The 17,140-nt window shown below is 43.9% G+C and overlaps 1 protein-coding gene across 6 annotated transcripts in view; it reads left to right on the forward strand.

Annotated features, from left to right (window-relative positions):
* The first annotated feature begins 2,490 nt into the window (after positions 1 to 2,490).
* The window catches only part of MYO6 (myosin VI), a 74,148-nt gene continuing 59,498 nt past the window's right edge, over positions 2,491 to 17,140 (forward strand). For 4 of the 6 annotated variants that reach the window (XM_074150976.1, XM_074150978.1, XM_074150979.1 and 1 more), the window contains exons 1-2: positions 5,765 to 5,897; positions 14,560 to 14,629. In XM_074150976.1, coding sequence (XP_074007077.1) covers positions 5,781 to 5,897; positions 14,560 to 14,629 — 187 coding nt within the window. In that variant the 5' untranslated portion in view covers positions 5,765 to 5,780. Of the gene's footprint in view, positions 2,535 to 5,758; positions 5,898 to 14,559; positions 14,630 to 17,140 lie in introns of those variants that run through there. The other 2 variants (XM_074150975.1, XM_074150980.1) reach the window with 2 other exon arrangements.

Below are 17,140 nucleotides of genomic sequence, written 5' to 3' on the forward strand. Positions count from 1 at the left end.
TCTCTTCTGCTTTAAGCATGAGGGATTGGCTTGTATATATATATATATCTCATAGAATCATAGAATCATCCAGGTTGGAAGAGACTCTTGGGATCATCGAGTCCAACCATCTATATATATATATATATATATATATATTATGTTTTGAGTAGTAGCCACAACAGCAGAGTGGGTATTTCCTAGGTCAATGCTAAATGCAAAGTAAATACACATACAGAAAAGTGATTCCTATGGAAGTACTACAGGAATCAGTTTCTCGCTGCTCAGTATTGAAAACACGTTGATACATGCAAATATACACGAAAACGAACGTGCCAGGAGAATAATTTCATCAGCTGCTGTGCTCCAATTGGCAGTCAGATCATGTAGCTTTAAAAGAAGTTTTTATCTAGTAATTCTCAGCTGTGTGAACTGTTACTCTCCCTTTTACTTCCATACATCTACAAAATGTATTGGCAATTATCAAGTCGGCATCACCACTTTCAAAGCTAATTGTTTCTGAAGATACCTTTGCGCTGTACTGCATCCCAGCCCGTTTTCCTTCTTTTCTGGGCTGGCAGAATTCTCTGCTGGACACAGTTACCTGCCGATGTGGTCTGAAAGTAGGTATGACAACTAAACTGGGGGGGTGTCAGTGCAGAGAAGTTTTACAGTAACTTGGAAAAGTAAATGAGAAATAAAAATTGATCTGATTCAATATTCAGTTAAACAATGCTGATGTGACTGTATTGCATTTAGCTCAAAAAATAAATATAAAAATCTCTGTACTGTATCTGCAGTTCCTTTGAAATATTATATCACCTGCAGCAGAGTGCTGGATGCCGCCTGAGCTTTGATTTTTTTCAAGTTTCAGTTAAACGATGAACTAGAGTTGAAAAAATAACTTGAATGACAGTAAGCTACTGCTGTCTATCAGTGTTTTCCTCCCTCTGGCCTGTCCTGTATGTTCACAGGACCTTTCCCAGAGCATTCTCACGTACCCAGCAGAATTTTGAGCATCTCTTAAACACACAAGTAGTATTTTTTAAATATAAAGTAACCTATGTAACTTTACTCTGGCAATTTGATACTATACCTACTCTATTTCCCTTGGATTTAGCCAACCTAATGAGACACTATCGGTTGTTTCACGAAGTTAAATTTTTCCACTTCTTTTAATTAGTGAATTCAGCAATCAGTGCAGTGCCTTGGAATAGTGAACTGTTCATAGGACAGTAAATAGGATCGGATCACGCAAATACCTCCCTCTGGGCCCTGGCAACAGGTTTAAAATGGCGTTACTGTAGTTTGCCTTCCTGGAATTCTTTCACCAGGTTGTAGTGTTTGATTTCCTTTTGAATACTTCACAAAATCAAAATGTGGTTGTATAACATTCTTTTAAAATCACTAATATTTAAGTGAACACGAGGGGGACGATAACGTGCCGGCTTTCAGCTGAGGAATTCTGCCTTGGTTCACACACTCAGTGTGTCACGTAGATACTTTCTGTGAGAAACAATATTATTAAAGATTCTCCAGAAGAGGGAATAATAGTGCAGAAGAAGTTAAAGAAGAGCAGGTGGGTGTCTTTCTTGCTGTTGTAATCTGGGGAGCGCAGTGTAGTTTTGTCTTGCAGTCTGAACCGCTTGGTTCCACCAGCGCTGAATGTGTTGAATTCTATCAGTGATAATTAAGGCAAGGCCTATTACCACTTGCCAATTATGAAAATATAAAATCTGACATTTGAAGGAATAGCTATTAAGTTTACCGATTTCAGACAAAGGCTTGTTTTATTGCTGTCCCTCCCCTGCTCAGCGGAGAGCCAAACTCCGGTACGGGGCTCCTGATCTTGTTTTTCGACTGCAGAAGGAGAAAAGGGCGACTGAGTTCTCAGTTATAAGCATAACCTTTGTGAATTCTCCCAGCTGTGTTGGAAAAAGTCTTAATGGTGGAGACCAAAATGACCAAACAGCTTCTAACCAACTGCTTTAATCTTTAGTACACCTCGAGTACATACGTACAAACACAAGTGTGGAAGATGGCTCGTTTTGACCTCCTTTTTTTGGAAGCATCATTGAAGTGACTCCTTGTGTTTGCTGGTGCTGCTCTCAGATTTGTTGCCTTGGTGCTTTTAGCCTGGATGTGGGTCTTTTTGCTTTTATAGTTTCCAGAAACAGTGGGCTTTTTCAGCAGCGTAGTGAAGGTGGCTGCATGTGGATTGGGTTTAGATGGACACAAAAAAGTTTGTTCCCACTGAGACCATTAATGAATGGTCTGTAACTAGGCTGGGGCTGTATTTGAAGGATCTCCATCCAAATCTGTATTTTCCCCAGTTTATACTCTGTGATGCGTATGTTTTAATCAGTAAAGCGTATTTTCATGCTGAAAAAAGTGCTCTTTTTGTAAAGGACTTACATCAGGTAGTTGCACTTGGGTATTTTTTTGTTTCTGTTCCCTTAATATGCTGGGCTGGAAACCGGCTATTCAAGGGCTGGTTTGGGAATGGATTTCATGCATCTGTCTGAAGGGCAACGGCCTCTCCATCAGATGGAGGGGTAGGTACCAGAGCAGGTACGACCTGAGAGATTTTGGTATCCCATTTTAACATGCTGCCTCTCAGAGTCCCAGCTGGCAGAGATGGAGTGGTGCCAAAATCAAAAAATACTACAACTGCGTTTGTGTCACTTCTCGGGCAGAAGACTGTATTTATTAAAAGTGGTTGTCCCGTGAATAACTACTATATTCGCATTTAGGTGCTTTCACCCAATGGCTTCTGACCCTTGCAAAGCCTCAGGGATTTTTCTTAAATGTGTGTTTCCTGGTGGTGGCTGAATTCAGCCACTGCTCTCTCCTCCAAGAGGATTTTTTTAGCTTGTGACACTCCCCTGTTGTAATTTATTAATAAAGCATGAAGTGGGCTTAGGAATAAGCAAGAAAGGAAAAAGCCCATGTCAGGGAGCAGAGCAGGGGACTCCGGGTGCTAATTGGGGAGGTCGGATTCTAACTTTTGGCAGAAATCTTGACAGTAATTTCAGGGTTTGTTTCTTGTGCGACATGGTTATGTCCGGAGCCCTGGCTGTGCTACTCGGGATGTAAGAGAGAGCCTTGTTTTTAGTGGTTGTGGGACACAGCAGCTAAGTACTAATTTGAACTGGCATTTTAAAAGCAAATGGTAGGCTTGTGAAGAAATGAAGGCCTGGGTAGATCCAGAAATAAATTCAGCTGTTTAGCAACTGTGCCCACAATGGCAGTTGTACTCAGAGGTTACATCTGGCTACAAAAAACACCAAAAAACCCCCATAAAACAGTGATTTATACTAGATCTGATTTACATAGAATCATAGAATCATAGAATGGTTAGAGTTGGAAGGGATCTTAAAGTCCATCCAGTGCCACCCCCTGCCCTGGGCAGAGACACCTCCCACCAGACCAGGGTGCTCCAAGCCCCATCCAGCCTGGCCTTGAAGCTCTCCAGGGATGGGGCAGCCACAGCTTCTCTGGGCAACCTGGGCCAGGGTCTCACCACCCTCACAGCAAAGAATTTCTTCCTGAGATCTCATCTCAATCTCCCCTCTTCCAATTTAAAACCATTACCCCTTGTCCTGTCACTACATCTCCCGACAAAGAGTCCCTCTCGGGCTCTCCTGTAGGCTCCCTTCAGATATTGGAAGGCTGCTATGAGGTCTCCCCGGAGCCTTCTCTTCTCCAGGCTGAACAACCCCAGCTCTCTCAGCCTGTCTTCAGATCCCTCTGATCATCTTCGTGGCCCTCCGCTGGACCCGTTCCAACAGGTCCAAAACATGTCCTAAAGTAAAGCAAAAACGGCCAACAGGCAATCGTGAGTGAGAACAGAAATTGTTTTACAGGCTTTATTGTAGAATGCTGGCAACACCTGAGGAAGATGATGGTGTTCCATAGAGTTCCTGGGATGTAGCGAAAGGTTTGAAGTAAATAGAAGTGAATGTGAAACTCAAGGTTTTAGAACGTAAATTTTTTATGAGTGGTTAAAAGAAGTTAATATGCTCCGTTCATGAGGGAAAAGTAAGCCCCAAGTTTTCCTGTATTAAATATCATGTTTTAAATAGCATGGATTGCCTGAGTAGAGTACACTAGAAATATTTGTTAAAATCTTCATGAGCTTCTTACATCCTGAACTGATTTTGGGATGGGAAAAAATCTGTTTGAGTAAATTTAACCACAAAACCAGACATCAACACTAAGTTACGGACTCTATAAACAGTTTTTTCAAAGTCTCTTCAGAACGTTACTTTGTTTAAAAAATATTTGACTTTGCGTTCTGAGTCTTTGCTCTAGAATTACCTTTTATCTTCTATCATCTCACATGAAAGTTAACAGCAAATTGTCTTATTCCTCGACAAGGGATATGCCAAGACCAGCCGCGTTCCCAGCACGTTCCCAGCGAGCCTTTTCCTTCTCCTCAAACTTTCTAAAGTCCTTGGAGGCAGCAAGAAGCAGGTCGATGGGCAGCACATCCTGGGACAAGGGTGTCCTCTCCTGCTGGTGGTGCTACCACTTTCTGGTGGGCCCACGACTCTTTTTACGGCCCGTGGCAAAGGTGCCTGCAGCCCTCCTTGCTTGTGAGAAATGTTGGACCTCCTTTTTCCTTCAGATGTGGGGAAAGAAAAATGTGGGACATGTTTCCTGGCTTACAGACCCTTGGAGTTTGCTGCCAGTCTTTTCTTGGCTGCTTGGCAGGCTGCTTTCGGCCATACGCAGAGAGGCAAGTTACACCTTGGTGAGATGAGATACTTCTTTACAAATTTTGGAATCACTAAAACCTGTCAGTTTAGTGTGTGAATGAGTTCTGGAGGGGAGTAAGAAAGAGCCAGGAGCAGTGAGCCTTTCAAGCTGTGGGGACTCCTTATTCTTATTAGGGTAAGGATTATAAAGTAGGGTTGGTTTGAGGGTTTTTTTTTTGATGACTAATTCAGCATATTTAAAATGGCACCATTAGCCATTCAGAGCGTGCCAATCCTGGCAGCTTTCCTGGGTAGTTCAATGAGCGTTGCGTGCAATCAAATACCCCTTTTTAATTGGGAGCTTATTTGGCTGCCTCACTCAAGGAGCCCAAGGTTTGAACGTCTCGGCCTTTGCATCTATTTCACTTGTTCATCAAAGATTCCTCCGATGGAATTTTCACATCGTATTTTTGTAGAAAGTAAGGTTGGTGTTTCCTTAAGAGGCCGAGTTGTGATGTTGTGGCATGAGGGGTCAGTCTCTCTGTACGATAAATTCATGGTCATTCCTCTCAATGACAAAGGCCTGGATTACTGCTCACGTGCCTCGACACGTGCCCAGTACCCAAATTCAAGTGTTTGCACACCAACCCAGGTATAGACGGGTATCCTTTAGCCATACGACCCACCACATGCACATAAATATATACGTGTGTCCATACATCTGTATACACACTCCTAGTAGAGTCTTAGCTTCAAGTCTGTCTTGTATTTCGATCGTGAGATAAACCCGTTTTTTGGTTCACAAGTGAGGGAAATGGGGGGAAAAGCTACAGGGAGCAGTCTGTGACTCCCCCCACCCCCCATATTGATCTGTTCTTGAATCTTCTCCACACTCAGGCCTGAGGGTGTCCTCTGGAACCAAAGCATTGGGTTGGAAAAAGGCTGGAAGAACCTTGTCCTGACAGGCTGGCGACTTCCACAGGGAATAATAGGAATAAACACAGTAAACTGAAGTCTGAATGGTGAATCCTGATAGCTTACTACATTATTTTTTTAATTTACATTTTTTTTTCTTACAGGAAATACTGGATAGATCCTACAATGGAGGACGGGAAGCCCGTTTGGGCTCCACACCCAACTGATGGGTTTCAGATGGGGATGATTGTGGACATTGGCCCTGACAACTTAACTATTGAACCTTTGAACCAGAAAGGCAAGGTAAGTGTCTCACAAACGAACAGAGAAAAACTTTACAAAAACTATGTTACCTGCAGGCCTAATCTTTGCCAGTCTCTAGAATTACACGCAGCCTGAAGGAGTGGAAAATATGTTTTCTGTTCTAACTTTGGCTAAGGATCTTTGTTTAGCTTTAGCTTGTGTTGCAAATGAAATATGCCTCTGATAAAAAGTGGATGCTTTCTGTCACTTATCTCTGTGTGTGCTGAGCACATAGAATCATGGAATAGCTTGAGTTGGAAGGGACCTTTAAAGGTCATCTAGTCCAACCTCCTCTGCAAAGAGCAGGGACATCTTCAACTAGATCAGGTTGCTCAGAGCCCTGTCCAACCTGGCCTTGAACCCCTCCAGGGATGGGACATTTACCACCTGTCTGGGCAACCTGGGCCAGGGTCTCACTACCCTCACAGCAAAGAATTTCTTCCCCAGATCTCATCTCAATCTCCCCTCTTTCAGTGTCAAACCCTTCCCCCTTGTCCTATGGCTCCCCTCCCTCATCAAGAGTCCCTCCCCATCTCTCCTGGAGCCCCTTTAGGGACTGGAAGGGGCTCTAAGGTCTCTCCAGAGCCTTCTCTTCTCCAGGCTGAACCCCCCCAACTCTCTCAGCCTGTCCTCACAGCCTGCCACAGATGCTCCAGCCCTCACAGCATCTCTGTGGCCTCCTCTGGACTCGCTCCACCAGGTCCATGTCCTTCCTGTGCTGAGGACCCCAAAGCTGGATGCAGTGCTCCAGGTGGGGTCTCCCCAGAGCGGAGCAGTGGGGCAGAATCCCCCCCCTTGCCCTGCTCGCCACGCTGCTGGGGACGCAGCCCAGGATGCGGGGGCTTTCTGGGCTGCCAGCACATGTTGCAGGCTCACGTCCAGCTTTTCATCCATCAACACCCCCAAGTCCCTCTCCTCAGGGCTTCTCTCCATCCCTTCATCCCCAGACTGGATTGATACTGCTGGTTGCCCCCACCCAGGTGCAGGACCCTCATGAAAGAGTGGAGGTTTGAAACTCCATAACCATTTGTTTCAATACTTTCTTTGTCTATATTAGAGACTGGTTAAGAGTCCTCTGTTGAGATTAGCTTCTTTCTTTTCCCTTGCATGCACAGAGAGTGTCCTACAGGGTGTCCTAGGCTCTGGCTTAGATTAGACACCTACTGTGAGACTGACAAAGGTTGAGAGATGAATCCTCTTACCTCAAGTACCTTGAGAAGTGACATGATGTCAAACAAAGGTCCTATGGAATTGCTACATCAAAGTAAAGCCAAAATAAATGTAACCTTTAAAATGACGTCCTAATTCATCCTAATTAGTGTGTTCCAAGGGCTTCATTTATCATGACATCTTTCAGATTCAGTATGTCGTAATTACATTCCAATTTTTACAGGAAAGACCTTGTATCTATTAATTATCCTAATGCCCATGGTCAGCATCCTGGTTTTTACAAGCTTATAGAAGATCAGACACTGTTTTAAAAGTTGTGATTTTGATCTTTGTGAATATGTGATGTGTGCCCTTTCTAACAGTTTTGTCCTTTCTGGTAAGGAAAAGGCAAAATGTTTGTTGTTACTTCTTTTTTCATGTCAACAATAGTAGAGGATGCCTTGTCACAGGTCAAAAGGTTGTGCAGCAGCCCTTCCTTTGGGGGGAATGTTTACAGGCTGGCTTTCTTCTGCATCTTGGAGAGGAAGTGGATTTTGCTTTCCTTAGAAATGTAAAGCAAGTGCAAGGTCTGATTTTTGTGTGAGAGGTGAAGGCTGTAGGTTTAGCAGGGGTAGTGTGCGTTCTCCAGTCTGGGGAAGAGCAGAACTCTTCAGGCAAGAACATTAAATATTTCAAAGCCATGGCTAAGTCGTCTTTAACTGACTTAAATGATCGTGACCCCCACTGCTATTTCTGTTTATGTTCCCGAATGGCTCTGATGCGATAAAGAGCAAAAGTCTGTATATTGAAACAGAAGCAGGCAATAAGGAGGTTCCTGAGTCAGTATTTATTTCTAACTTACACTCCTTTCAGGGAACGTTGTTGTTGTTTTTTTTAAAAAAAAAAAACAACCAAAAAAAAATAAAACAAAACGATCCTAAAATAGAAATATTTTGCTTCATGGTTCATAACAGACAATCACTTTTATCTAGAAAGTTTGTTGTTCTGCTCTTGGCTGTTTTCTTGAATTAAGCAGATCAATTAAGGGCCTCATGTTCATTGCTCTAAGGTAACAAACACTTCACAGTCTAAATACCGGAGAGATTATGGTCCTATATTTCTAATTATCAAACTTCCTTATATTAATAGAGGTGGAGTAAAACACTTTCTTGATTACCTTCTCAGCCTTTTCAAGGTGTCATTGATTGCTTTTTATAGTGCGATGTTTCTCATTGCTTTTTGTCTTTTTAAGGAGACTGTTCCTGTGCACTTAGACCATTCATTTGAAGTAGTCAGTATTAATACCCATTATTATCAACTTTGTTTGCTTAAAATGATAGTTCAGAAGTGCTTTTCGGTAAGGAGTGATCCAGCAGCTCCGGAGTTGCCCATGATAATTACAGGGAGGAGAGGAGTAACCTGATCTCGTAAACATATCCGGGCAGTGCAACTTATTATTATTTTTTAATCTGGGTCATTAACATGTCACACGTATTCTCTGTGGGCGCTGGTGGCCTACCGGAGATCAGAGGCCGAAAAGGAAGTGTGTATGCATATGTTTGATTATTGCCCTTTATACCACTTCATGGTTAATTAAAATATGGTGCCAGTAACTGCAATAAATGCTGCAAGGCAGCAGTTTCACCATGTGTTAAAGTCTTCCCTCCCCTTCCCCACCGGTAGGGAGCTCTGGCGCTGCCGAGTGGCTCCCTCTCAGCTGTGTATGACGCAGCCGAAGAGGTCAGGGAATGGAGCCACCTGAAAAAGGAAGAAGTGGAAAGTTTTCGGGAGGGCAGTGAGGATGAGGAGGACCCGAGGCCGGTGTGGCCATAAATTGCTTTGTATTATGAAACCGAGTTGCCCGGTCCAAACTGGGGGAAGGTAGTTGGCCAACACACATGATTTACTTATAAAGTAATAGCAGTTTTGGGTACCACAGCCCAAACAGAGTCAACAATGGCATTTACATCTCTGCCTGGAGGTTGGCTGTCTAGAGAGGGGTGGGGGTCGTAGTCATCCAGCCCTGCACAGAGAAGAGTAATCCAAGCTGCAGGAGCCTGTTATCAGAAGAGAGGACGCGTGCGTTACACCATGGGAGCTGCTTCCCCACAACCAGATCATCAGCTTGCAAATAAATGCCACGGCTGGAAAGAAAATGGAGAAACTGGAGAGGGGTTTGCTAATGAGCGTGGTCCCACCTGAGGATGGGATCCAGACCTAACGGGGGGCTGGCAGCCTTGGCCCATGTCCCACCATGGTGTACGAAGAAAGGAGGGAGGTAGAAAGGCAGCCAGTTGTTAAACTCAACTAGTGTTGCTTTTACACTTCCACTTGGGGTGTGCTTTTCTGAATTTGATGGGAATTCTAACCTCAGAGCCTGTTGCATAGATCTTATTTTGTTGGGTTCTTGGTGCTGTAATGGGGAGAAGGCAGATGGTGGTGAAACCGCCAAATGGAGAATTTGCTCTTTTCGCAGAGGTAGGAAATCAAAGTAAAGCCATTAGGAAGAGATGCCTTGGAGGGGACTTGCACCCTGAGTTGCCAACCCGGGAGCCTGGTGGCACTGAGGAGTTGGGGGGCAGGCATTTCCTAGAGCATCCCAGGAGCCTGGTGGCACCAAGGGGTTGTGGGGCAGGCGTTTCCTAGAGCACGTGCTGGCTCTGAAGGGTCAGGGAGGGCTTTATGGGGCACCTGCTCTGGTATGCTGTGAATAACCAGAAAGGTATTTTTCCGGGCTAAGTATAAATGAATAAAACGTACTTTGAAAGGAAGGATCAGAATGTCCAAAGTTCAGTGTTTCAAGCTAAGGTTTGTTTGGTGGGTTTTTTAGCAGCTTGTCTGTCTTATGCACTGTTTGTGCTGCTCTGGGTTGGTTTGTGAGATACAGCTGAGAGCAGGGATGTCTCCTCTCTGTATGTGGAAGGTATAAAGGGGGACACGGTTACACGTATTGGATGACACGGTAGAAAGGAGATCCTGCTTGAATGGAAAGATATCTTTTTTCACTCATCTGGTTTCTGGGAGAATAGTTAAGATTGCCATTGGATTTCAAGGGCTGCTCCATTACAAAGAGGGGAAAAAAAACCCTACAACCCCCCCTAAACCCTCTGTTTTGCCTCCTGAGACTTTAGTGTCTCGTAAGATTAACACACTCTCCATTTTCTTAGAACCAGTTTGTCCTAAACTTAATGCAAAAGTCTTCCCCCAAATGCCCTTAGTGTTTTCCCCTTACAGTAAATTTTTAAATAAATAAGTGAGACAACATAGTAAAGAATTTATTTGGATAATTTTTTATTGATAGACCTGGGTTACCTTGCCCGTTTTCCTATTTAATATATTAGATTTTAATAGTAATTGGCAATACTCAGATCTCTACACATCTACATAACGAGTAATCACCTTACCTAGAGCAGCCCAGCTGTTAAATACAGGAGTGAAATTTGTCGTTGATGAAGTTGAAACTGGGCTTCATGTTCTGATCTAAAAAAGTCCAGCAGAAAAACATCAGCTCTCAGATAACTCTTCTTCATCTCGCTTATTTGTTCCATCACTTTTGAAATAGTCTAGAAATGAATTCACAATTCACATGGAGTGAAAAAAAAAATATGGAGGAAGACATAACGCAGGATGAATTCTCATATTTATTTTTTTTCCACTGAAATTTCTCTTGGATGAGAAGGCTGAGTGGTGAGGACATTGAAAAAGCTCTTCCTTCCTCTGCTGGGACAGATCTGGCATGGCTGGCTTTAGATCCGTGAAATGTTGAAGTATCAGAGATCTGTTAAGAGTCTTACAGAAAAGCTGGGTATCATGTTCTTTCTCCCCTGTGAAAAGTAATAAATCTGTCTTTTTTTAGTGGTTAAAACCCGGGTTACACATCAGCAGACAAGAACGAGAAGTGAGGTTAGATTTTCGTGGAGCCCAATCACGCTCTTTTTAAACTTTTCCTCTGTTTCATGCACAGTGAACTGATTACGTGGGAAACAACTGCTGCGTTCAAATACACCTTTACCCAATGAGATGTGCCTTTATTGCAGAGAAAATTATTTGGGTAATATGTTCTCACTGCCATATTGGGAGAGGGAGGAACAAGGGGAGACAAAATCTCTGCCCTCCTAAAACTGGGAACAGCAGCTGGCGGCTTTCTGAGGCAGGTGAGAGGCGTTCAGCTCCTCCGCTGCCCCACCAGGCTCCCATAAAGAGAATTTTAATAAAGAGAATTTGGGAGGAAGGCGGTCTGACGGACCTTCAGACATCCCAGTGTCATCCAGCAGCTCTGTTTCCCTCAGAAAAGCTTCTTGGGCATATTTTTCCATTTTAGGTCCTGATAAGGGAATGACAAAACACAATTTGTTATGACTACAAATTCCGTACTTCATGATAACTTTGTAGGGAAGGGGGTATGGTGGACTTACTGTTTTCTGACTGGCAGCAATTAGTTCTGCTCCAAGATATTTTTTAACCCTTCCCACTTCAAAGGGAGCTGATTAGGGGCCTGGAGCATCTCTCTGATGAGGAAAGGCTGAGGGACTTGGGTCTGTTTAGTCTGGAGAAGAGAAGACTGAGGGGGGATCTGATCAACGCCTATAAATACTTAAAGGGTGGGTGTCAGGAGGATGGGGCCAGTCTTTTTTCAGTGGTGCCCAGGGACAGGACAAGAGGGAATGGGCACAAACTGGAACATGGGAAGTTCCATCTCAACATGAGGAGGAACTTCTTTCCTGTGAGGGTGGCAGAGCCCTGGAAGAGGCTGCCCAGAGAGGTGGTGGAGTCTCCATCTCTGGAGACATTCCAAACCCGCCTGGACACGTTCTTGTGGGACCTGCTCTGGGTGACCCTGCTGTGGCAGGGGGTTGGAGTAGATGATCTCCAGAGGTCTCTTCCAACCCTGTATCATTCCGTGAGTCTGTGAATTTAGAATCATAGAATCATAGAATCATAGAATGGCTAGAGTTGGAAAGGACCTTAAAGATCATCTAGTTCCAACCCCCCTGCCATGGGCAGGGACACCTCTCACTAGAGCAGGTTGCTTAAAGCCCCATCCAGCCTGGCCTTGAACACTTCCAGGGATGGGGCATCCACAACTTCCCTGGGCAACCTGTTCCAGTGCCTCACCACCCTCACTGTAAAGAATTTCTTCCTTATATCTAATCTAAATCTCTTCTCTTCCAATTTAAAACCATTGCCCCTTGTCCTGTCACCACTCTTCCTGACAAAGAGTCCCTCTTCAGCTCTTCTGTAGGCTCCCTTCAGGTATTGATAGGCTGTTATAAGGTCTCCCCGGAGCCTTCTCTTCTCCAGGCTGAACAACCCCAGCTCTCTCAGTCTGTCTTCATAGGAGAGGTGCTCCATCCCTCTGATCATCCTCGTGGCCCTCCGCTGGACCCGTTCCAACAGGTCCATGTCCTTTCTGTGTTGAGGACTCCAAAGCTGGACACAGTACTCCAGGAGGGGTCTCACGAGCGCAGAGTAGAGGGGCAGAATCACCTCGCGAGACCTGCTGGCCACACTTCTCCTGATGCAGCCCAGGACACGGTTGGCTCTCTGGGCTGCCAGTGCACACTGCCTGCTCATGTTGAGCTTCTCATCCATAAGCACTCCCAAGTCCTTCTCCTCGGGGCTGCTCTCCAGCCATTCTCCACCCAACTTGTATTTGTGCCTGGGGTTGCCACGTCCCAGGTGCAGGACCCTGCACTTGGCTTGGTTGAACTTCATGCAATTTGCACGAGCCCACCTCTCCAGCCTGTCTAGGTCCCTCTGGATGGCATCCCTTCCCTCCAGCGTGTCAACTGCGCCACCGAGCTTGGTGTCATCAGCAAACTTGCTGAGGGTGCACTCTATCCCACTGTCCATGTCACCGACAAAGATGTTAAACAGTACTGGTCCCAGTACCGACCCCTGCGGAACACCACTCGTTACTGGCCGCCACCTGGACATTGAGCCATTGATTGTAACCCTTTGGATGCGGCCATCCAGCCAGTTCCCTATCCACCGAGTGGTCCATCCATCGAATCCATGAGTTTCCAGTTTTGAGACCAGGATGTCGTGCGGGACAGTGTCAAATGCTTTGCATAAGTCCAGGTAAATGACGTCAGTCGCTCTGCCCTTGTCTACCAAGTCTGTGGCAGTATTGTAAAAGGCCACCAAATTTGTCAGGCACGATTTGCCCTTGGTGAAGCCATGTTGGCTGTTTCCAATCACTTCTTTATTCTCCATGTGCCTTAGCAAGGATTTCAGGAGGATCTGCTCCATGATCTTGCCAGGCACAGAGGTGAGACTGACCGGCCTGTAGTTTCCCGGGTCTTCTTTGTTTCCTTTTTTGAATATTGGAGTTATGTTCCCTTTTTTCCAGTCAGTGGGAACTTCACCAGACTGCCACGATTTCTCAAATATGATGGAGAGGGGCTTAGCAACTTATTTGTGGCTGTTCATGATGGTGTAGGCTCCAAGAGCTCACATCTGAGGCGGAGATGTATTTCTCCCAAACTTCCACGTGAGGTGTTTCTCATGGGACCATCTTGCTGATAAACAACGTTAAACAAGTGAACGGGTTTGTTTATGAAGGTCGTTCTTTAGATCCAGTTGGTTGCCTTTCAAATACAGGACTAGACTTCTCGTCTCCGTTTCCAGGGGGAGAAGGAGGCTGTGCCCGCAGCCGTGTGGCCGCTGCCCTCTTTAGTGGGTACAACAGGGTTTTTGTTCATTCCTAGGACGCGCAAACAGGCTATTACTACGGTAAACAAAAAAAGTAGAATTAAAACCCTACCTCTTACAATAGGTATTTTTGTGTAGATGCTGCAGTGCGTGTGTGCTGGGATGTTTTCCTTTCCTTGTTACAACAATGTAAATTATGATTTCTGGAGACTAAAGAAGAAACAAAGTCGCTTTTGTTATGAATTTTTTCCAGTTGGATGTGAACACTTGCTAAATGGCTGTTCTGTATAACTGGAATACAAGGGTCGAAGGGAGGTCTTATTTTACTTTTAGTGTTCGTTTATTGAAGAAAAAAAAAACCCAACAAGCAAGAACCAAAGCTACAGTATTTGGGGATACAGAGGATATTATGTATTGAAGACTTTAAGTAGGAATGTTTAAAACCAGCATATGATAATGGCAGCACAGTCCTTTGACTGAACTAATCATTCGGTTTTTATTCTTTGTGCTTCTTTGGAAAACTGAGGAAGTTGTGTGTCCTTTACGGTACTTTTTTTTTTTATCGTTATTTTTCATATTACACAATATTATGTGCAGTTTTGGAAATGAACATCAAATATCGCAATAAAAATATATATTGCCGTAACTGCATTTCTATAATGTAGTGTAGTAACGTACGTGCAGCAGCTCCTGCCTGCATCTGGTAACTCAGTAGAATCTGCAGTGCATAAAGCTGGCACCTTCGTTTTAAACCGCGCACAATTACTGTGCACTCACCTGAATCATCCCATCAGCCATCTATGAACTATATTTCTATTTTTACGGAACTCTGACAATGTTGTTAATTTTCATCTAACAGACTTTCCAGGCTGCTATCAATCAAGTGTTTCCTGCGGAAGAGGACAGCAAAAAGGATGTAGAAGATAATTGTAAGTTATGAATTTAAAAATAAACGATGCATTTTAAAAAGAAAAAAAAATTGTATAGAAGAGAATATGATTTCCTTACAAGCTTCCTGTTTCTTCCTTGTAGTCTTTGTTTTGCTTATTTGCTTGAATTTATGTATGACCTCTGGTACTTTAAACTTCTTAAAGTAAGCCCATTTTAACCATAATTTATTGTGTAGTTTAGTTTTCAACTGAAAGCTGGAGCTGTCAGGGCCACTGGAAAAGGAACTAGGTTGTAGCGAACTGGGTACGGGAGCGCTGCTAGAGAAAGAGTTCGGAGGTGAACTTGGGTAATAAAGTTCAGTGGTGACCCACAGGGCTTTTACATCGTTAAATATTTTCTAGTTAGATGTGTGGAAACAAATAGGGCATTCAAATCTGGGGGGAGAGCACCAAGAAGGATGAGTAAACCCTAGCATCAGCTTTTAAACATCTGTGGTGCTTACTGGTTGCTGAAAATACTGATAACTTTGTCTGTGGTGGGAATAAGTACCTTTTGTTGTTCCTCTTTTAAACTAGAGCAAGGACTTTGAAGGTTGTTTAGGTGATTTAAGCACAATTCCTGTTTTGGAATAGGGGTCAGTATTTATATCCCATGGCAGGAAATACAGCAGTTACAGCTGCTCCGTGAGGAGCAAGAAGATGATCTGAAGCTGATGATGTGCATGAGGTGGTGCAGTGGCCATACAGGTAGAACTAAGCTGGTCGCCTTGTTTCCAGCGGCTTATATTTTTGCAAATGTTGGGCAGGTTGAAACTTTTCAAAGCTGGTGTCTGTATTCTCTGCACGTGCTGATTGTTGGGGGAAGGCATACTTAATCTGCGCATCGCTCACGGGGGTTTTACTGAGACATCCTGGCACTGCGGTGTCCTAGGAGACAATTGAAATGTGGAATGAGATTATGGAAATAATCTGAGATTCCAGCAAAATGGTATTTAATTTAAGTTAAAACAGTCTTCCTGTCAGAGAAAATGTTTTCTTTGGGTTACTGAGTAAAACTTAAAGATGCTTTTTCCAGTAATCCTTTCTATATCAAACGTTATTTTGAGACTTCTCTCATGTATTCTCCCTTTTTCTTCACTAGTTGAGATTTATCTCCAAGATGTGTGAAACCCAAGTTCATTTTCCTTCTCTGCCAGAGAGGATTTGTGCTGGGCAGCATTGATCTTTAAGAAAAAACTTAAAATACTGAGTGCTTTCAGTCTCTCTTTATAACACTGTTCTGAAAAATCCCGCAAGACTGGTTAATAATACACTCGCTGTTCCAAGCCCTGCCGTAGTGATTAACTCCCTTCTAGGAAGTGATTTGCTGAAATGTTGCTTTTTTGTACCCTTAGTTTTCCGTGTCCCGAATGCACGAGCTGCAAGAAACACCTTTTTTTTTGTGATTTTTTCAGTAAATATTGCAAACAGTACAGAGACAAAGCATTTACTACTTTTTTTTTTTTTTGTAATTCACACTCCTCTCCTGCTCCCCCCCCCAACCCCACTCAGTTTTGGTGGGTCGTTGCCATATGCAGAAAAAAATAAAAATAATGTTTTTATTTTGTATGGCCCAGAAAAAGATTTAATTTTTTTATTTATTTCTGAGGTGAAACAAAAAAAAAGGAAGGGGGGCAGGTTACCAGATAAGAATCTTAAAGGAAAAAAAAATAATTCTGCAGATGCGGAGCCCTGCTGCAGTTACTTGATAAAATTATTTTCCATATAAACCCTGCCGCATTGTGTGCACTGGAGGGCCAGTCTGAGTAAATTTGAGGTTGGTATTTCCCAGCTTTTAGTGCCTGACTTCATTCCTGTGAACTTTTCCTACGAGTGTAAGTAAATATATGGACTATTAAATGCACATACATACACTGGTTATACTTAGGCGTGAGCCGTATGAATATTCAGAGTTCTCTCTCCGGTGACTTCCTTCCCCTCTGGATACGGATGCCTCTCTTAAAGGGTTGATTCCGAGGAAGATGCGTTGGAAGTTGCTGACACAAGCCTTCGTTTGCATCTCTTGAGCCCAGGCGGCACCGTCCCCTGGGGGAGGGAGCCCCATTAGGCACCCAGTCTGCAGGTAGAACTGCTTCAACAGGAGAGTCCTGGGGACCCACCGAGGTCCGGGGACCTTTGTTGTTTAGATAATTATCAAGTTTCTATGAGGACGCTTAATTGCTTCCTTTAAAACATGCTGCAAACCCTGTGAGGTTCTTATGAAGATACGGTCAAGGGAAAGGATTCTTGCCTTAAGTATACATCGACAATGACTATATGGTAGTTCCTCAGCTCAATACTGAGCATCCAAATGACTTAAAAAAATTAACAAACTTTGAAAGTTAACACCCTCCCCCCAAGGGGAGAAGGAGATTTTAACTTTCATTCAGGACTCTCTGTTTCTGGCCCGTCTCTTTCTCTTGGGGTGTTAAAAAAGATGAGGGTGGAGAGAGGTCTGTAGAGACAGAGCTGCAATGGGGGGTCCCAGCACCATGTTCTCAGCTGTGTGGA

This window comes from Numenius arquata, chromosome 7 (genome assembly GCF_964106895.1).
Source record: "Numenius arquata chromosome 7, bNumArq3.hap1.1, whole genome shotgun sequence".
NCBI lineage: Eukaryota > Metazoa > Chordata > Aves > Charadriiformes > Scolopacidae > Numenius > Numenius arquata.